Here is a 19,107-nt window from a genome sequence, read left to right as displayed (position 1 = left end):
GAGGTCTTGGGGGGGGGGGGGTCACTTTTAGCGGGGGCAACAAGGGCAGTGGAAATAGGGAAAGTTGCGGGGGTGGCTGCAAAGGGAGCCAGAGCCCACGGACAGAGGGATAGCCAAGGTGGGAAGGGGCTTCTGGAAGCGCCCAGCCCGGCCCCCTGCCCAGGGCAGAGGCAGCCCCGGGTGGGAGCAGCCGCCCACGGCGCCCGTCACTCACACGGCGGGGCCGGGAGCAGGAACGGCGGGAGCAGGAACGGCGGGAGCGGGGCTCCTGGGAGCAGGAACGGCGGGAGCGGGGCTCCTGGGAGCGGGGCTGGTGGGAGCCGGAGCAGCGGGAGCGGGGCTGGCGGGAGCAGCCCCTGGGCTGAGGCGGCCTCGGCGCAGACATCAAGGAGCACGTGAAGCAGCTGGAGAAGGCCGTGTCGGGCAAGGAGCCGCGCTACGTGCTGCGCGCCCTGCGCGCGCTGCCCTCCACCTCGCGCCGCCTCAACGCCAACGTGCTGCACAAGGCCGTGCACGGCTTCTTCACCTCCAACGGCGCCGCGCGCGACTTCCTGCTCGGCTTCCTGGAGGAGGTGACGCCGGAGGGGACGCCGGGCGCTGGGATAGGTGGGCGCAGCAGGGTGCCCCCCGGCGCTGACGCGCCTCTCCGCAGTCCATGGACACGGAAGCGGAGCTGCAGTTCCGCCCGCGCACGGGGAAGGCGGCGGCGGCCCCTCTGCTGCCCGAGGTGGAGACCTACCTGCAGCTGCTGCTCGTCATCCACCTGATGAACAGCAAGCGCTACGCCGAGGTGAGGCCGCCCTGCCGCCGCTCCCCGCCGCGGGGGGCTCTGCTCGGCCCCCGGCCGCCCCTCATCCCGCCCGTCCCGCTCTGCGCTCCCCTCCCGCAGGCCCAGAAAGTGTCTGACGACCTGATGCAGAAGATCAGCTCGCAGAACCGCCGCGCCCTCGACCTGGTGGTGGCCAAGTGCTACTATTACCACTCGCGCGTCTACGAGTTCCTGAACAAACTCGACGTGGTCAGGAGGTAGGACGGGCCTCGTTGGCGGTGCCGCGGCCGCAGCCGCGCGGCGCCCGTGACGCGCTGCCCGCCGCAGCTTCCTGCACGCGCGGCTGCGCACGGCCACGCTGCGCCACGACGCCGACGGGCAGGCCACGCTGCTCAACCTGCTGCTGAGGAACTACCTGCACTACAACCTCTACGACCAGGCGGAGAAGCTCGTCTCCAAGTCGGTGTTTCCCGAGCAGGCCAACAACAACGAGTGGGCCCGGTACCTCTACTACACGGGTGAGAGGCGTGGGGCCGGCGGCTCGGGGCGCCCCTGGGTCTGGGCTCCGCTACCACACGGGAGCGGCGGGCGCCGGTGCCCGGAGCCCTGGCCACGTGGCTCCACTTGGGGGCTTTTCCAAGCGCCCCCCACGAACCCTCTCCCGCTGCCAGGGCGCATCAAGGCCATTCAGCTGGAGTACTCGGAGGCGCGGAGGACCATGACGAACGCCCTGCGCAAGGCGCCGCAGCACACGGCCGTGGGCTTCAAGCAGACGGTGAGCGAGCGCCCGGGGCGCCGCTTCCGAGCGCGGCGGCGGCGGGAAGGGCAGGACTCCGTGCCCGTCCCGTCTCCCGCCTCCTGCCCCCACGGAGAAGCAGTCCCGGGGCCCTGCAGCACCGGCCCTGGGGGCCCTGCGGCTCCATCCCGGGGCGCTGCAGCCCCGTCCCGGGCTCTGCAGCCCCCGGGCACTCAGGGGCTCTCCCCGCTCCAGGTGCACAAGCTGCTCATCGTGGTGGAGCTGCTGCTGGGCGAGATCCCCGACCGGCTGCAGTTCAGGCAGCCCTCGCTCAAGCGCTCGCTCATGCCCTACTTCCTGCTGACCCAGGGTACGCCGGGCCCTGCTTGGGGGGAGCGGGAAGCCATGGGGGGGCTCTTTGCTCTTGCCCCAAAGGGACCCAGCTGCCCCACTCCCCTGGTGCCAGTGTGGAGCCCCCGAGGGGCTGCTGCGGTTCTGCCGGGGTCTCCCGCAGCTCGGGGAGGGCTGGGTGGCGGGGCTGGGAGCCGGGCCCGGCCTCGCGCTCCCGGCGCCACCTCGGCCCCTTCCCCAGTTCACACGTTCTCTCCTCCCTCCTCTGCCTGCTCCAGCCGTCAGGACTGGGAACCTGGCCAAGTTCAACCAGGTCCTCGATCAGTTTGGGGACAAGTTCCAGGCCGACGGCACCTACACGCTGATCATCCGCCTGAGGCACAACGTCATCAAGACGGGTAGGACGTTGCGGCCGGGTGTGACGCGTGACGGCGGTGCCACCTCGTGCACGTGGGGCGGTGGCTGCCCAGCCACGCGGGGCCCAGCTCTCGTGTCCTCGTCCCAGGGGTGCGGATGATCAGCCTCTCCTACTCCCGCATCTCCCTGGCTGATATTGCCCAGAAGCTGCAGCTGGACAGCCCCGAGGACGCCGAGTTCATCGTAGCCAAGGTAGCCTGAGGTCTCCTGTGACTGTCAGCTCTCGGTCCTGAGAGCTGCCTGCAGCTCCTGCTTCCCGCAGCCTCCCGCTGCAGCCAGGACACTCCTGCTTCCAATTGTCCCCCCTTCCTGGGGACGCTTGGGTCACTGCATCCCGTCCCTGCGCTCCTGGCGCAGCAGCCAGTTCCCCTCGCTCTAAGCTGCTGCCTCGGCCCCAGGAGCCCGCGGGTGCCCTGAGCGCGCGGCCCCCGCCTTGCAGGCCATCCGCGACGGCGTCATCGAGGCCAGCATCAACCACGAGAAGGGATACGTGCAGTCCAAGGAAATGATCGACATCTACTCGACGCGGGAGCCCCAGCTGGCCTTCCACCAGCGCATCTCCTTCTGCCTCGACATCCACAACATGTCGGTGAAGGTGAGCGTGGCGGCGCGGGCGCCCGGCCCACACGGAGAGCCAGGTCCCCTCTCAGCCTTGGGGGTGACTTTGCGGCTGGCACGAGGGATGCCAGGTACAGTCGAGCTCTCTCTCTGCTCACAGCTTCTCTTCTCCCTTGTTTTTTCTCCCAGGCCATGAGGTTTCCACCCAAATCGTACAACAAGGACTTGGAATCTGCAGAGGTGGGGTCTCCTCGCGGCCTCGCTTGCCCTGGGCCCGGAGCTCCTGCTGCAGCCCCGCGGGCCCCAGGGCTGCCGGGGCTGCCTCCTGGCCCTCCAGACCCCGCAGCGTCTGCCTTGGCTTTGCAGGAGCGCCGGGAGCGCGAGCAGCAGGACCTGGAGTTTGCCAAGGAGATGGCGGAGGACGACGACGACGGTTTCCCGTGACCCTCGGGCCCTGCTTTTTTTATTGGTCCCGAGGGAAGATGCTGTCCCGAGCGGAGCCGCCCTGCCCGGCCCCCTCCCCACTCCGCCTTTCTTTTATAAAATACCTGCATGTCTGTCCCGGGGGAGGGGGCCACAGGGCTCCCCGGGGCCTGCGGCCCCCGGCCCCGCTCCCCGGGCGCCCTCGGCCCCCCCGAGGGCCCCCCTCCCCATAAACACACGTTCTTTTAAGGTTGCTTGTGGTCAAAGTCGTTGCTGAGCCCCGCTGTGAGGGCCTGGCACGGGAGGGCTCTGGGGGGCACGGGGCTGGGGGCAGGGGTGGCACTGGGGCTCCACGGGGACGGGGCGGTCGCCCCCCGGCTCTCACAGTAATAATGGGGTCAGACTTTGTTAAGCTTCAATTATGACTTTTAAAATAAAAGTTGAAAAAACGCCAGGCCTCCTGTGCTGCTCTGCCGTGTGTCGTCGCAGGGAGGATGGGGGGTTCCGGACAGGCCCCCCAGGACCAAGGGCCCCCTGTCCTGTCCCCCCCAGGGTCAGAGAAGGGGCCCGTGGCCGCCTGGGGCAGGGCTGGGGACGGGACAGGCGGACCTGCAGCCCCAGGGCCGGGTCCTGGCGGCATCTGCGCCCAGCTGAGCTCGTCCTCTGGGGAAATGCGGGAATGTCCCGGTGCTCCCAGGCTGGGACAGCAGCCAAGGGTCCCGCAGGTCAGGAACGGGGCAGCCCCGGCGCGGCGGATCCGGCTCCTCCATCCATGCGCACGGAGCAGGGATGAGGCCGCCGCATCCGGTGCGAGGGTCCCTCGGAAGCAGCAGCTTCCTCAGGGACGAGCGGAAAGGCCGGCGGGTCCCGGGGCCCCGCGGAGGAAGGGCGGCCACGCGCCCCGACCGCAGCGGGTCGGGCGTCCGGGGCCGGTCCCGCGGCACCTCCGGCCCGCGCCCGCCCGCCCGCGCCACCCACAAGGTTTCGGCTTCGGCCACCACTTCCTTCCCCGGAAAGCCGCGGCCGCGCGCTCCGGAGCCCGCTCGGCACTGATTCACCCCGCGCCGATTCCTGAAAGCACCAACCTGCTGAGATGGCAGCTCCGGAGGGGCTCCGGGAAAGTGGGTGCTGCAGATCGGGCTGGACTTCCATGGCCACCCGGCGCTCAATGGGCTCTGGGCACAGTGAAGGCAGAGCAAATTTCTCCAAGGAAATCCCACGGAGAAGCTCCCCTTGCTGCTCTCCTTTCACGTCGCCTGAGGACAGAACATACAATACTTCCAAGCCTTGATGAAAGTCATCATTAGGGTTCAGAGTTAACAGCTGTCTCGTGCAGGGCACGGCCCTGGGTGGTGCTCACAGCTGGTCTGCACCTTTCCAGATGTTTCCTTTCATCCAACGGGAGGCTGGATGGGGACTCCGGAGGCTCCAGGGGCTCAGGGGCGGCCTGGGGGCTGTTGCCACCCGCTGACCCCCTGCTCAGTCCTGCCGGGATCCAGACAGTCCCTTTCCCGTGCCCTGGGATCTGGACAGTCCCTTTCCCGTGCCCTGAGCTGCCAGACATCCTGGCCGGCCGGTGCGGGGCCAGCAGCCAGCTCACCTGGCAGCGGGATGGCAGAACACCCTGGAAGCTCCGGTGGGACCCGGCCGGAGCCCAAATCCCACGGCAGAGCCCGGGGCGCCGGGAGCAGCCGGCCCCGCTCCGGCCCGGGGTTCCCTGGCAGCAGCTCGGCCAAGGCGCCGGCGGGGACAGTCACAGCCCCGTGGCCGCCCCGACGCCGGGCTGAGGGGCTCGAGCGGCCGGCAGGGCCTGCGCGAAGCCGCCGGCTCCGCTCCAGCTCCCGGTTAATCAGTCACCAAGCGGCAGCCCCGGGCGGCAGCGGCGGCACCGGGGGGACCCGGGCGCACGCGCCAGGAAAGCCCCCGACGCGGTGCCGCGCGGGGCGGCCGCGGCGCCCGGATTTGCATATCGGTGATTAAGACAATGAGGCAATCGGCACTGTTGCCACATCCGTGTGAATCCCCGGAGCCCTCTATAAAACGCCCTAATCGATGAGGCCGCGGAGCCAGGGCAGGAGCGAGCGGCGCCGGCCCCGCGAGAGCACGAGACGCCAAGAGCCGGACACGGGCGCCATGCGCTCCTGGAGCAGTGAGTACCTGCACCCGGAGCACCCGGAGCGCCCCAATACCCTGCCCCAGAGCACCCCAAATCCCTTTCCCGGAGCACCCTGTGTCCAGTGTCCAGAGCTCAGGGTGCTGCAGCACCCAGAGCACCCAATTCTGGAGCACCCTGTGCCCAGCGCTCAAGGCACGCTGGCACCCACAGCACCCACTGCACTGAGCACCCCATGTGGAGCACCCTGCACCCAGCACTCAGAGTATCCCAGTACCCTGTCCTGGAGCACCCTGTGCCCAGCATTCGAGGCACCCTGGCACCCGCAGCACCCATTGCAAGCAAGCCCCCATAGGACCACACATCCCCACACTCGGGACACCCCCTGCACCCGCAGCACCCCGGGATCCAAAGCAGCCAGCGCAGCAGCTCGTGGGGTGCAGGCCCCAGTGCTGGCGGGCACCCTGTGGCCGCTCGTGCCCCTTGCAGGTGCGTCTCTGCCCCTCGAAGCCGGGGGGCTGGCGGGGGTCCCGGTGCCGGCGGCGCTGACTTGGTCCCCCCGCAGCGCTGCCGCTGCTGGCCCTGGCGCTGGCGGCTCCGCTGTGGCCGGCGCTGCGGGCGGCGCCGCTGCCCGACGACGTCTCGGGCGACCACGACTTCCAGCTCTTCCTGCGCAAGAGCCTCGAGTTTGGCCGCAAGATCAAGGGGGACGTGGCGGCGCTGCAGGACGTCGTGGTGGGTCCCGCGGCCGGGGCGGGGGGTGGCCCGGGGCGACCCCCGTGGTGCTGACGCCGCCGTGTCCCCCTCGGGCGCAGTGTGAGACCTTCCAGCTGTGCCAGGAGGAAGAGCTGTGGCTGGTGCGGCAGCACCTGGACGTGCCGGCGGCGCCGCTCGAGCGCTGCCAGCGCCCCGGCTTCGAGGCGGTGAGTGCTGGGGATATGCTGGGGCGCCGGGGGTGTCCCGGGGGTGCCGGAGGTGCCAGGGGTATCCTGGGGGCGCCGGGGGTGTCCCGGGGGTGCCGGAGGTGCCAGGGGTATCCTGGGGGTGCTGGGGGTGTCCCGGGGGCGCCGGGCCGTGCCGAGCGCTGCGGTGCCCACAGGACGCCTGCCTGGAGCAGCTGCACGGCGGCCTGCGCGTCTTGGCGCACTCGCTGGGCGCCGTGCGGGAGCTGCTGCCCGCGCACGCCGACCTCGTGGAGCGGCTGCAGCTCGACGCCGCCAACCTCTCCTCCAACATCCAGCAGCAGGTGAGCGCCCGGCTCCGCGCCCCAGGCGGCACGGCGGGGCACACGGGGCGCTCTGTCCTTGGTGGTACCACGCGGGACACGGGGCTCTGCATCCTGGGCAACACCACAGGGTGACACAGGGCTCTGCATCCTTGGTGGCACCATAGAGGGACACAGGGCTCTGCATCCTTGGTGGGATCAGGGGGATATGGAGCTCTCTGCCCTTCACGGCACCATGAGGGGACATGGGGCTCTGCATCCTTGGTGGCACCGCGGGGGACACGGTGCCCGGTGCCCTCGGTGGCACCGCGCGGGCCACGCTCGCGGCTCTGACGCGTCCCCCCGCTCTAGATGGAGGAGCTGGGCCTGCCCTTGGTGACGTTCCCGCCGGAGGGCCCCGGCGTCCTGCCCGCCGTCGCGTCCCGCTTCCACCAGCAGGTCGGCAGCTTCTTCCTGCTGCGGAACTTCCAGCGCTTCCTGGAGACGGCGCTGCGGGCGCTGCGGCACCTGGCGCGGCGCTGAGCCCGGCGTCCCCCGCGCCCCGCCGCGCTGGGGATGCTCCTGTTTACAGTAATTAATATTTATTAGCCAGGAGGCCGGGGCGGGCGAGGGGGCCGCCGGCACCGTATTTATTGCAGTTTAAGTTATGGGGCCGGGCGGGAGCCGTGCGGTCCCGGCCCCGCACTCCGGGGCCCGCGGCGCCGCCGCAATTTGCACTCGTATTTATTGCTGCAGCTGGGTCACCCTAAAGGAACACGGGGTCGTTTTTTATACGTGATGAAAAAGGAAATAAAGTCTATTTTTGCTCCAAAAAGTGGGCTCCTTTGCGCTCCCGTGCGCTCCTTGCACTCCTGCATGCTCCCTGCACTCCCGTGCACTCCCTGCGCTCCCACGCTCTCCCTTGCATTCCCGCATGCTCCTTGCGCTCCCGCGCGCTCCTTCGCTCCGCAGGGAAGCGGCTGCAGGGAGCGGAGCAGGACGGGGCGGCTCCGGCAGCCGCTTCCTCCCGTGCCGCCGCTTGGGCAACTTTCCTAGAAAGCGGCGGGGCCGGCGGCAGCTCCGCTCCGGAGCCCCTGAACTCACGTGGCTCCGGCCTCCCCCCATCCCGCTATCCCTGCGCTGCCGGGGGCTCCGACAGCGGGAAAACGGAGGCAGCCCAAGGGCTGTGGCCATAGGGCAGCCCCGGCCCGTCCCCACGCTGCCGGTGGCACCAGCGCTGCTGCCGCTGCGCTCGCTCCGCGCTCGCTCCGCGCTCCCCTTGCGCTCGCGGGGCGCGGAGCCGCCGGCCCCGGCTTATCAGCGCTTACAGGAACGGGCGGCCCGCGCCGGCCCCTGCCCGGAAGGCGAAGGGCCGGGGCTGGGCCCGGGCCAGGGCCCGGCGCGGGGCGGCCGCAAATATTGACAGAGCGGGGACGGCCGCGGGCGCCCGGTCTGCTCTTTGCTCCGCGCTAACGGTAAAGCCGGGCACGGGGCGGGCAGCGGGGCCAGGGGACGGCCGGAGCCCCAGGGTGCCATCCCTGTTCCTTGGGCGTGTGGGTGGCAGCGCGGCTGGAGCTGCAGCCTGGCGCCGGGCTGGGACGCGGCTCCGGGAGGGAAGGGCAGGAGCGGAGGCTCCTGCAGCGCCCGGTGGCAGCCGGAGCCAAGGGCAGGAGCCGGGGGAGCCGCGTGCGGCTGGGACAGCCCCGGGCCAGTCCCACAGCAGCCGCCCATGAGCTCGTGTGCGCGGGGACGGGTCCCGCAGGAGCCCACTGGTTTTCCAGCTGGCTGGGATGCAGTGCTGCTCCAGCCAGGGCAGCAGCAGGAGCCCCCGGGCAGGGGTGGCCACAGCGGGAGGCAGCAGCCGATTCGCAGCCCCGTGTCCCGACACCGCAGCCCCGTGTCCCGACACCGCAGCCCCAGTGCCCAGGGGCTCCCCGGGCAGCGCTGGCGCTCGGGGCCGCCCGGTCCTGCCCGTGGCTCTGGGCGCAGGGTTAGGGACGTCGGCCCAGCCCCGGCGCCTGCCCAAGCTCCCGCGGCACCGGGAGCCGCAGGCCGAGCCCGAGGGGAAGGAGGCAGAGGCGGCTCTAGGAAAGGGCTGAATTCATTGCAGAGCAGCGGGGCTGGGCCGCTGTGTGACAGCCCCGCGCGGGGCGCTGGAGACAGAGGGACACGGGGCCGAGCCCGGCCAGCGCCGCAGGCACCGGGAGGCTCTTCCGCGGGTGCCGGGTCTCCGCAGGCAGCCGGTGGCGCTGGCCGGTCCCTGTGGCCCCCCTGTCCCCGTGGCCACCCCGTCCCGGCGCCGCTGTCCCCTCCTGCATGGCAGGAGCGGGAGGCCGAGCTCAGAGGGCGGCGATGGCCTTGGCGGCGACGCGACGGCCCAGCGGCAGGCTGAGGTCGGTGATGGCCAGGACAATTTTGGGGCTGGACATGGTGGAAACTTTCACCAGCTCCGAAACCTGCCCAGAGAGAGGGAAGGGCTGATGGCGGGCAGCGCCGGGGCCGAGCCAGGCGGCTGCAGCAGCCCCGTGGGCAGCAGCGGGAGCAGCCGCGGCCGCAGGCAGGGCCCAGGGCAGAGCGTGGCCCTGTGCAGGCGCTGCCGCCACCGCGGCACTCACCATGGTGAAGGGCATGAACTGGAGGATGCTGCCGCGGCTGCCCTGCTCCAGGCACTCCACGCACTCCTCCATGAACCACTGCACGAACTGCGTGTGCGAGCCGGCCGTCTTGGCGCCCAGGATGGACGAGATGAGCAGGAAGAGGTTGGCTGCACACGTGGGGACAGCTCAGCAGCCCGGCCAGCCCGGGGAGGCCTCCAGCAGCCCCCGCGGGCACGGGCGGCCCCGGCCGGGTGTTCCGGGGCCGCAGAGCCCCCCAGGCCCGCGCAGGCTCCCAGGAATTACCTAGCACCCTGTTGAGCGGGTCCCTCATGCTGACCGTGTGCAGCTGCGAGGCCGACAGCGAGCTGCTCATGGAGCGATCTGCGGGGAGAGGACGCGCGTCAGCCCACGCGGCACCATCCCGCCCTGGCGCCGGCCGCGCTCCCAAGCTCCGGGACGGCACGGGGACGTCAGGGACACGGTGGGCACCCAGGCCATCCTTGCCGCGGGGACACGGCCAGCACGCGGAGCGCGCCAAGAGCCTCAGTGTTTGTCACGGGAGGCAGCGCTGGCAGCGGGGACAGGCTCGGCCGTCCGTGCTCCGCGCTCCGTGTCACCGCGCTCCGCGCTCGCACCGTGCGGATGTGCTCCAGGCGGGACCGGGCGGGAGGACAGGCCCGAGGGACAGGCAGCGGGCAGCCGGGCACGCTTAGCCCTAATTGCAAATGCCTCGTTAGCGCCTCCGAGCAGCGTTAACACATGACGAGGGGAGAGAGGCAGGGGAGGCGCCGCCACCAGCACGCCTGGTGAGCGCCAGATGTTCCCCAGCTGCACGGCAGCGCCGGGAACGGCTTCCAGGGGAGGAATGGGCTACCGGAGCTGGGATGGGAGCAGCAGCCTTGGGAAGAACAGGGGAATGTGGCCCATGGGAGCCCAGCGGGCCCAGCCCCAGGCTCCCCGCCCGGGCCCAGGGGAGCGGAGCCGGCGTCACCACGGGGCCTCCTGAGCACACTCATCCTCCAGGGCGATTCCAAGCAGCGGCACCCACCTTGTGCTGCCCGAGGATGCTCGCTAAAAAAAGAGCCCTCCCCGCCTTTTCTCATGGAATTACTGAGTTATGCGGCCGGCGCCGGAAACGGGATTTCCAAATCTCGGCAGCAGACCGACCAAAAAAAGTCCTGAATGTCACTGGAAAGAGGTGGAGAATGCCCCACCGGATAAAAAAAGATAGCGAAATAAAGGGAAAGCCCCAAATTTCAACAGTAATGAAACCACGAGTTGATGGATGCGCTGAGAACTATCTAACAAAGAGCAAGTTGGACAAAGGGCATCGGAAGAAACAAGGAGCAGGGAAGATCCTGAGTCACTGCCCAGGAGCGGCGTCGCATCCCGCATGGCAGGAGGGGACGAGGACCCCGGCGGCGCTTCCTGCCAGCGCTGTCGCAACGCGGCGCATCCGCACGGACGTGACTGCAGGGCCTCATCAGCTGCCTTGGCCACCTCGTGAACAACACTGGAATTTTGGGATTTAATCCCAGATATAGCGGGAACGTCACCTCCTGACGTGCCAGGGAGGGGGACAGCGCAACAGCTCCCCAGTCCCCCCCAGAGAGAGAGGACTGAACAAAACCTCTGCGAGCCCCACGCCCTGGGCACTGCCAAGGGTGGTGGCACCACAGAAGCAGGAGGAACCTCCTCCCTCTTCCTAAAGTCTTTTCCATCAGGGGAACAAAAACCCGCAGACTTTCCTCGGTGCAAAAGCCCCACAGGAACTCGGCAGAACTCTCCCACTTGAGCTCGCTAAATCGCTGCCGGTAACGGGGGATTTTGAGAACGTCACCGCGGTCTCCGCGTGCTTGTGGCAAAGGGATGGTCAGACACGGGGTATTTTACAGCGCAGCTAAAGGGAGTGCTGAGCTCCTGGTCAGCTGCCGAGCTCCTAGTGAGCACTGAATTCCTGGTGAGGTGCTGAGATCCAAGAGAGCTCCTGGGCTCCTAGTGAGCACTGAGCTCCTAGCGTGAGCTCCTAGCGAGCTGCTGCCTCCTGGTGCCACGCTCGACGCTGCACCGGGCCTGCAAGGCGAGGCCACGTGGAGGCCGCGGCACCGCGAGCCAGGGGCACCGGGTGAGCCTAGGAGAAGGTTTGTTTTGCGCTGGCGCCGCCGGCCCGCGAGCGCGCGGCGAGGCAAGCCGTGTCCTCCCAGGGCAGCCCCCAGGTGTGCACTTACTGGGGCTGGAGAGGATGTTGGCGTCTTCCTCGTTGGAGCTGAGCAGGCGCATGAGCTTGGAGGGCTGCGTGTCGTCCAGCGGGAAGAGGCTGATGTAGTCCTGGGGGCAGAGGGGGATCAGCCCCGGCGGCCCTTCCCGAGGGGACGCTGCTCCGCGCAGCGCCGGGCCCCCCGCCTGGCGACGCCGGCCGTGCCACGCGCCTCGGCCTGGGCCACCCGCCGCGTTCCCCCTTCCCGGGGCAGCCCAGGGAGGGCGCAGGGAGGGTCACCCCCGGGCCCCCCGGTGCTGTACACACCTCGATGTCCTCTCGGTGCCTCTTCTTCTGCCGCGTGGACGCCTGGCCCTTGTTGTGGGAGGAGTAGGAGCTGAGGGCGCACCAGACGGAGAGCCTGGCGGGAGGAGCGGGGCTGCGGAGGGGCGGCCGGCCCGCCCGGGCTCCCAGCGGGAGCTCGGCTCCCTCTCAGGAAGACCACCGAGCCTGGAGCACACGCAGGGATGGGATGTGGCAGCTCCCTCCTCAGCAAGGGGCATGGGCAGCAGGGAGCAGGACCCAGGCCCCCCGCATGTCCCTTCCCAGCGGGAGCGCGAGGGGCGCGGACGGAGGCCAGGATACAGCGGGACGGGAGCCTTACTTGGCCAGGGCCTTGCCCGGCGGGTCCATGAGCGTGTGCCACTTGGAGGAATCGGTGAGCAGGTTGGGCAGGATGTGGCCCAGCAGCGTCAGCGTCAGCTGCTGCATGTCCAGGCAGAAGACGGCGTAGAGCAGCTCCACGGCGCGCAGCGTGTGCTCCTTCCGCGTCTCCTTGAGCAGCTCCTGCAAGGCGCAGGGCCACGCTGAGGGGCCAGGCTCGCCCGCTCCAGCGCCAGGGACTGTCCCTGCGCTGCCAGCCCCGTCCCTGCGCTGCCAGCCCCGAGACACAGGTACCACGGTCAAGTCCCAGCGCAGGCCGGGCAGGAAGCGCACGGGCTGCTCTCGGCCTCGGCGCTGGGATAATTCGGACACCTCCCTCCCGGCCCAGCGCGGCCTCCGGCAGCCCGAACCTTAACCAGGTTGTTGCAGAACCAGTAGACGCCCCCCATGTGCAGCAGCGTGTCGAAGATGTGGATGGAGCGGCTGTCCACCCAGCCCTTCTCCAGCACCTTGGTGAACACGCTCGTGAGCACCTCCTTGATGGGCTTCTTGGGGGGCAGGAGGTTCCAGTAGGGGATGGTGTCCATGCCCGTGGAGGGGAACTTGATCTGCGTGGCCGTCTGCTGCAGCACGTCTGCGCACATGTGCTCCAGGATGGAGCTCATGATGACCACGCTGCAGCCCAGGGAGAAGAGGGTCATGGTGGTGCCGGTGGGGGTCCCGCGCCCGGCCCGGCCCGGCCTCACCGCTCGTTGTAGAACTGCAGCGTGTTCTCGCCGTACAGCGGCGTCGCCAGCTGCCGGATCATCTGCAGGGACTTCTCCCGCTCGTCCAAGCCCAGCATGCGGACGTGGGCCACCAGCCAGGCCACCGCGCACACCGCCATGCTGCACACCTTGCCCTTGATGTTGTCGGTGATTTTCTGGGGGAAGACATGCACGTTTTGGAGCAGCTGGCAGCTCTGCAGCAGAAGAAGGAGGGTCCCCCCCAGCCCCTCTCGAGCCCGAAGGCCTGGCACGCTCTGCCCACCCACCTGGATGGACTCGAAGGTGAGCACACCGTTCTCCCAGGCGTTGAGGATCTCCAGGATGGCAGCCGAGATGCTCAGACAGGCCTCGTGCCACTTCATCTGCCTGCCGGAGAGGCGAGGGGAGAGCTGGGCTGGGGGCAGCGCGGCGGCGCCCGCCGCAGCCCCCGCCTCTTACACCAGCTTCATCTCGGAGGAGTTGTTGAGCAGGGCGACCAGGGACTCCACCTTGGTGGAGTCGGGGCGGAAGCAGGGGTGATCGGGGTTCAGGATCTTGCCCTCCTCGGGCATGCACGTCAGCATCCACGTCTCGAAGAAGGGCACCTCGCCCGCCGGGCTCGACTCCGAGAGGATCACCTGCACGGGAACAGGGGCATGGTGGGCGCTGCACCCTGGGGACCCTGTCTGGGGACAACTGCCCTCCCCAGCCAGACACTGCGGGCTGCGCTTTGCCCGGGGTGCCCTTGTGGCCATGGTGGCACCGTGCCAATCCCGAGGGGCCCGGAGCATGTCCCCAAGTGGCACCATGGGCTCTGTGGCCCGCAGGAGCTGCCCTGCCATGCCTGGACACCCCAGCCACGCAGTGCAGCCCCGCGCTGGGGCACCCAGCCCAGCTGGCAGCCAGCTGGGAGCGATCCCGAGGGGGACACGAGCTGGGAATCCCACCCACCACTTCCTCCCCTCAGCCCTCCGTGACCCAAGGGACGCTATTTTTGTCCAAAGGGAAACGTTCTGCACATCTGTTCAGCAACAGCTGGTCAGGAAAAGCTCTCCAGGCCAGGCCACGGGCCGGCACCACGTGCGGCTCCGAGCTGCGTCCGGCCGCGCGGGCAGGTCCCGCCGCATTCCCTCTCGCTCAACATTCCTGCTCTTTCGCTATCATTTCGCCTCCCCCTCAACACGCACAAATGTTGAAACCTGGAAAATTTTTCATGCAACCCAAGGGCTGCTTCCTGAGTGGAGCTGCAAGTTCCTCCTTTCAGGAGGAAGGGCGGACGCCCGGCCCGGCTGCAGGGACCCCCGGACAAACCAGGGGCCTCTGCCTACCCTGCAGCACACGGGAGCCGAGCGCCAGGCTGGGAAAGGCCTGGGGAGAGCCCAGCCGGCCAGGCCAGCCCCCGGGGGACACGTGAGCGTCATGGGCCCCTGCGACACGGTGGGGACACCCGGAAAGGGACAGAGAAGGCAGGGGAGCAAGCGGGAGCCCTGGGAGCGCGGGCGGAGGCTGGAGGAGGCCGGGCGGCCCCGCGCGGCTCCGCGGGGCAGAGTCTCCCCCACGCACCAGGATCAGGATCTGCCTCCCGTTCTTTCCCCCCGTGGGGCGGGCAGGTGGCTACCTCGGAGCCGTAGGTCTGCGCCACGTGGCACAGCATGAGGAAGGAGATGTCGAACAGCAGGGCTCGGACCGAGGCCGCTTTGGCTGCGGGAAGAGAAGCAAAGACTGAGGGAGCTCCAACGCGGCGGGATCCCTGGGGCCATGAGGGCTCTCCTGACCCCCACGGGGCCTGTGCATGAGCGAGGACACCCGGGCCGTTCAGGGGCCTCGCTCAGCGGGTCTGGCTTCCCATCGCGCAGCCGGCCCCGGCTCCCCCCGCGCCGTGGAAGGTCAGAGCACACGGCGTGTTTAATCACGTGCACACGCACTCAGCGTCCTTATCTGGGCTCCGTGCTGACACATCACCCCTTCCCGGGAGGCTGCTGGGGCAGGGCTGCCCTTGAGAGGCCCCGTGGGCCGGGCTGGGCCAGAGGGAGCCCTTCCCTGCAGGCCGGGAGCACCAGGCACTGCAGACGGACACGCCGGGGCCGCGGCTCCCCAGGGTCCGTGTCCCAGCTGGCACCCAGCCACGCGGCCACGCACCGGGCGCCCTGCGGCAGCTCCTGGCCTGCAGCTGGCCCTGGCAGAGCCCTGGCACACGGCCACGTGGCTCCGAGTGGCCCACGTGGCTCCGAGTGGCTCCGTGCGGCCCGCGCGCACTTACAGCTCTCCCCGGCGCTGATGTGCTTCGTGAACTCGTTCAGCCTACAGGGACACACAACGAAACAGCGTCACCCTCGTCATCAGCCCCGCCACGGCAAAGCAAAGGCCTCTTCCCATCCCCACGCTGGCAGAGGAGCTGCCTCGGCCCCTATCCTCTTCTCCCATCTCCTCCCCAGGGCACTGCCATCCCTGCGCTCTGGGGACTACAGGCATACGTGACACGCACACGGGACTACAGGTGCTCACAACAGGCGCACACAGGACTACAGGTGCTCACGACACACGCATGGAGGGCCACAGGCACTCACGACACGCACACACCGGACTACAGGCGCTCACGACGCACACGAGCGCTCCAGATCCGGGCCAGTGCCGTCGGCATGCGACGCTCCCGCCTGCTCGGACCCGTGGTGCTGCGGATCGCACCAGAGCACGGCGGGAAGGCCGGGACTCTGCTGGAGCCAGTGCCGCTCAGTGACCTCTCCGGTGCCCCTGGCCATGGTGCCACTGGGCACACACTCACTTGATGAACTTCCGAGCGAAGGATTTGAGTTTGCCTGTGGCCGCCGCCGCCGCCAGCAGCAGATCCAGGCTCTTCCCGGACAGCATGTGGCCCAGGACGCCCAGCAGGCCCTCGGGGGACTTGGAGTGATCCGCATCCATGGTCTAAAACCGGGAACACAGAGGGAAGGGAGAAGGCCATGAGGGGAAAGGTGCTCTGTGGAGCACACAGCCTGGGCGAGCACGGACCCGCGTGCCCGGCAAGCGCCACACGGCTGCACGGGCTGAGCTGGCACGCGCTGCTGGCACTGACAAGGCAACGTGTGGCCTGATGGCTCCTCGGGCTGCCGAGGAAGGAGAAGGAGGTGGGGGGAAGGAGGAGGAGGAGAAGGAGGAGGAGGAGGAGGAAGAGGAGGCTCTAGCAGGCTGCAGCCCTGCAGCAAGGCTGGCAGCAATTCCTCTCCCACAGCACAGGGGGAGATCGAGCACTTCCAGCCGCCTTCCAGCGGCCCGGGGAAGGCAGCGCTGCGGGACACAGGCTCCGCGACGCGGCCCCGCGCAGGGCGCCAGGACACTCACCTTTAGGATATTGGTGACAGTCGGCTCGGCCCTCAGGATGAGCCCGGGGTTGGGCTGGATGTTGGCGTTCTCCGCCGAACTCAAGCTCGGCGCGTGTTCCCTGTCAGCCGTGCTGGGGGATGTGCGAGGCGGGCGTCGTGAGCAGCAGCCCCTCAGCCCTCCTGGCGCCCACCCAAGGCTCAGCCACCCCCCTCACCTCCACCCCGGTGCCACCACCTCCCCGGGGAGCCCGGGCTGCCAGCCCAGGACACCACCGCTCGGAGACGACACTTTGCCACGTTCAGTTTGTGGTGCCAAGCAAAGCCTTCTCCCCACAGGGCAGCGCGTGCCAACAGCAGGGAACGCAGATCCCTGACCCGCCCTGGCTCCCGGGCCACCCCGGGGGCTCTACCGTTTGGCAACGAGGTTGTTCATGTTGGCCTCCGAGAGCAGCCCCTGCTTGCTGCACTCCTGCAGCAGGAAGTTCATGCAGTCGCAGCTGGAAAAGACGGGCAAGCGTCACGGCGAGAGGGCCGGCGCTCGCCCCGGTGCCACCGACGCTCATGGCATCGCCGAGGCCGCGGCGGGCGCTCACTTGCACCGCTGGTCCGCCTTGTCGAGCAGAGGGGTCAGCTTCAGCAGGAACTCGAAGGCGCAGTTGACGTCCTCGGTGAAGTCCTGCCGGGCACAAACGCCGCGCTCGGCTGGCAGCAGCTGCCGCCCGAGCTGGCACGAACCCCCCTCTCCCTCCCGCTCCGTCTCGTCTGTCCAGAGGAAGCTGCCAGGACGCAGCCCGTTGCTGCGCCAGCGGGGGCCCATGCAGCTCTGGCAGGACACCGTGACAAGCACCATTCACCCGGGCGCACGACATGGCCAGCACCTCCAGCCAGCAGCCTCGTCACTCACCTTCTCTCCTTGCGGGTACTTCTTGAGCTTAACCAGCACCTGGGGGATCTGAAAGAAGCAGAGCATGGACATGAGCACCTCCGCGGAGCCGTTTGGGGATCCCCTGGCATCGCCGGCTGCGAGGACAAGCGCAGAGCTCCCGGGGTCACCAGGCGCTCTCCCAGCCAGGGGAAGGGGTGTTTTACAAGCAAGATACGCGCCTCGTCACCGAATCACAGAGTGGCTGGGGTTGGAAGGGATCGCTAGGGATCATCTAGTCCAACCCCTGCTCCCGCAGGGACACCCAGAGCACAGGGTGGCATCCAGGCGGGTTTGGAAGATCTCCAGAGTAGACTCCCCAGCCTCCCTGGGCAGCCTGTGCCAGGGCTCCAGCACCCTCACAGTGAAGAAGTTCCTCCTCACACGGAGATGGAGCTGCCTGTGGTTCCACTTATACCCACTGCCCCTTGTCCTGTCACTGGGCACCACTGAGAAGAGCTTGGCCCCTTCCTCTCTCCACAGGGACCTGGTCCCCCAGGTCAGGGTCCCCCCTTCCCCTCCACAGGGACCTTCAACCACGGCCCGTGCAGGGCACAGCCGCCTCCTAACAGCCACCCAGGACCCCGGGGCCGCAGAGCAGCCCAGCACAGGGTGTGTGTCAGCCCCGAAACGACACCCGGCTCCCTTTTGTCTGGTACAAAGACGGGACGCAGCCGGCGCCGGGAGCCCGTGGTGTCCTCAGGAGGCCACACGTCCCCCCAGCGTCGCGGGGAACACGCTCCGCACAACCCAGCGGGGCTGGGCTGGGCAGAGGTGCCAGGCGGCAGAGCGGGGGCACAGCGGGTTGCAGGGCTGCCCGCAGGCTCTGCCATCCCACACACCAGATGGGCAGCGAGAAGGAGCCCGCGGGAGAGCGGCACGCGCGGCTCTGCCAGGCCCAGCGCGTGGCAGGGACCGCGCCAGGGGCAAAGGCAGCGCCGGGCTGCAGCATCGGTGGGTTCCTACCTTGAGGAAGGTGAAGGCCGTCCACTTGAGCTCCTCCGTGCCCTCGGGGGACTCGATGAGGCCCACGAAACAGGCCTTCCAGATCTCCAGCACGAAGAGCGGGGAGGGGATGCGCTGCAGGGCGCAGAGGGGGGACCCTGCGTGAGGGACCCACGGGCTCCAGCCCCTCGAGCAGCCCAGGAGCAACAAAGCAGCCGCCCCGACCACAGCCCAGCCCTGAACCTCCTGCAAGGCGCGAGGGCGAAAGCCTCCCCGTGCCAAGGGGCTCGTGCTGCTCCCACCCAGCAGGACCACACAGCGCAGCGCCGCGCCACTCCTGCGCCGCCCAGGCCCGCCGAGCAGCGCAACCAGGTGCCGCTTCCCTACCTGCATCCTCTTCACCATCATCAGCTGCTCCACGAGGGGCTGCGTCTCTCCCGTGAGGTTCATGGTGCCCTCCAGCAGCACCACGGCGTGCACGGTGGGGAAGCCGGTCTTGTTCAGCTGCTCGCTGTGCACCGAGAGCATGGTGGGGATGCTGGGGGGACAGCAGCACGGCTCACAGGAGCGCCCTAGGACGCTTTGCTCTCCCGTCCCAGCCACGGTCCAGATCTCCATGCTCCTCTGGCTCCCCAGGCTCTTTGGGATGTGGCTGAGTGCCCATCTGGGCCCTGCAAGCAGCCCCTGGGCCACCCAGGATTGGGACAGCAGCTCTGGCCACCCACGAACAGCTCAATGCCCTGCAGACAAGGGCCAGGACGGATGCGAGGGGCCCTGCAGCAGCCCCCAGGTAAGACCCCCTTGCAGCAGGTCCCCACAGCCCTGTCCCCCGCCGCCCACGATAGGGAGGGCAGGGCAGTGACGCAGCGCGGGGGCAGCAGGCGGCTGGGGGGGCCCGGCGCAGGGCGCGGGTGCCCTCGGAGCCCACGATGAGCGGCTACCTCTTGATGAGCGAGACGCAGGCGTCCGCCTGGCTGCGCAGCGGGGAGCTGCCGAGGCCGCTCAGGTTCTCCCCCAGCTTCACGAGGGACTGCTCCACGGCGCTCCACGACGCTGCGGAGGGGGACGGGGATGAGAGGCACCGCGGGGACAGCAGGGCAGGCTGCGGCGCGCGGCCCCGAGCGCCCGCCGCGCCGGCGGCCGCGG

At 69.1% G+C, this 19,107-nt stretch overlaps 3 protein-coding genes across 3 annotated transcripts in view; 2 read left to right on the top strand and 1 right to left on the bottom strand.

The window, feature by feature from the left end:
• PSMD3 (proteasome 26S subunit, non-ATPase 3) overlaps positions 1 to 3,349 on the top strand; it is a 4,729-nt gene extending 1,380 nt beyond the window's left edge. Inside the window, exons 2-12 of the mRNA XM_026041393.1 lie at positions 382 to 572; positions 653 to 790; positions 890 to 1,026; positions 1,097 to 1,287; positions 1,441 to 1,544; positions 1,761 to 1,875; positions 2,135 to 2,254; positions 2,362 to 2,465; positions 2,713 to 2,868; positions 3,021 to 3,071; positions 3,198 to 3,349. Coding sequence (XP_025897178.1) covers positions 382 to 572; positions 653 to 790; positions 890 to 1,026; positions 1,097 to 1,287; positions 1,441 to 1,544; positions 1,761 to 1,875; positions 2,135 to 2,254; positions 2,362 to 2,465; positions 2,713 to 2,868; positions 3,021 to 3,071; positions 3,198 to 3,275 — 1,385 coding nt within the window. The 3' untranslated portion in view covers positions 3,276 to 3,349. The remainder of the gene's footprint in view (positions 1 to 381; positions 573 to 652; positions 791 to 889; positions 1,027 to 1,096; positions 1,288 to 1,440; positions 1,545 to 1,760; positions 1,876 to 2,134; positions 2,255 to 2,361; positions 2,466 to 2,712; positions 2,869 to 3,020; positions 3,072 to 3,197) is intronic.
• A 1,957-nt stretch (positions 3,350 to 5,306) lies between these two features.
• Positions 5,307 to 7,114, top strand: CSF3 (colony stimulating factor 3). The gene is made up of 5 exons (XM_026041392.1): positions 5,307 to 5,403; positions 5,933 to 6,102; positions 6,183 to 6,290; positions 6,467 to 6,613; positions 6,944 to 7,114. The coding sequence occupies exons 1-5, from the start codon at positions 5,307 to 5,309 to the stop codon at positions 7,112 to 7,114; spliced, it is 693 nt and encodes a 230-aa protein (XP_025897177.1).
• Positions 7,115 to 8,843: 1,729 nt separating this feature from the next.
• Positions 8,844 to 19,107, bottom strand: part of MED24 (mediator complex subunit 24) — a 17,504-nt gene continuing 7,240 nt past the window's right edge. The window contains exons 6-25 of the mRNA XM_026041391.1: positions 18,903 to 19,014; positions 18,349 to 18,499; positions 17,983 to 18,096; positions 16,999 to 17,046; positions 16,688 to 16,770; positions 16,505 to 16,591; positions 16,114 to 16,225; positions 15,557 to 15,699; positions 15,035 to 15,075; positions 14,393 to 14,475; positions 13,234 to 13,412; positions 13,062 to 13,161; positions 12,775 to 12,950; positions 12,439 to 12,703; positions 12,030 to 12,211; positions 11,693 to 11,786; positions 11,397 to 11,496; positions 9,472 to 9,549; positions 9,187 to 9,335; positions 8,844 to 9,027 (exon numbers count right to left, since the gene is read on the bottom strand). Coding sequence (XP_025897176.1) covers positions 8,911 to 9,027; positions 9,187 to 9,335; positions 9,472 to 9,549; positions 11,397 to 11,496; positions 11,693 to 11,786; positions 12,030 to 12,211; positions 12,439 to 12,703; positions 12,775 to 12,950; positions 13,062 to 13,161; positions 13,234 to 13,412; positions 14,393 to 14,475; positions 15,035 to 15,075; positions 15,557 to 15,699; positions 16,114 to 16,225; positions 16,505 to 16,591; positions 16,688 to 16,770; positions 16,999 to 17,046; positions 17,983 to 18,096; positions 18,349 to 18,499; positions 18,903 to 19,014 — 2,414 coding nt within the window. The 3' untranslated portion in view covers positions 8,844 to 8,910. The remainder of the gene's footprint in view (positions 9,028 to 9,186; positions 9,336 to 9,471; positions 9,550 to 11,396; positions 11,497 to 11,692; positions 11,787 to 12,029; positions 12,212 to 12,438; positions 12,704 to 12,774; positions 12,951 to 13,061; positions 13,162 to 13,233; positions 13,413 to 14,392; positions 14,476 to 15,034; positions 15,076 to 15,556; positions 15,700 to 16,113; positions 16,226 to 16,504; positions 16,592 to 16,687; positions 16,771 to 16,998; positions 17,047 to 17,982; positions 18,097 to 18,348; positions 18,500 to 18,902; positions 19,015 to 19,107) is intronic.

The sequence above is a fragment of the Nothoprocta perdicaria genome, unplaced genomic scaffold (genome assembly GCF_003342845.1).
Source record: "Nothoprocta perdicaria isolate Ctin4 unplaced genomic scaffold, notPer1 scaffold_283, whole genome shotgun sequence".
Taxonomy (NCBI): Eukaryota; Metazoa; Chordata; class Aves; order Tinamiformes; family Tinamidae; genus Nothoprocta; species Nothoprocta perdicaria.
This window is presented reverse-complemented; position numbering and strand designations above follow the sequence as displayed.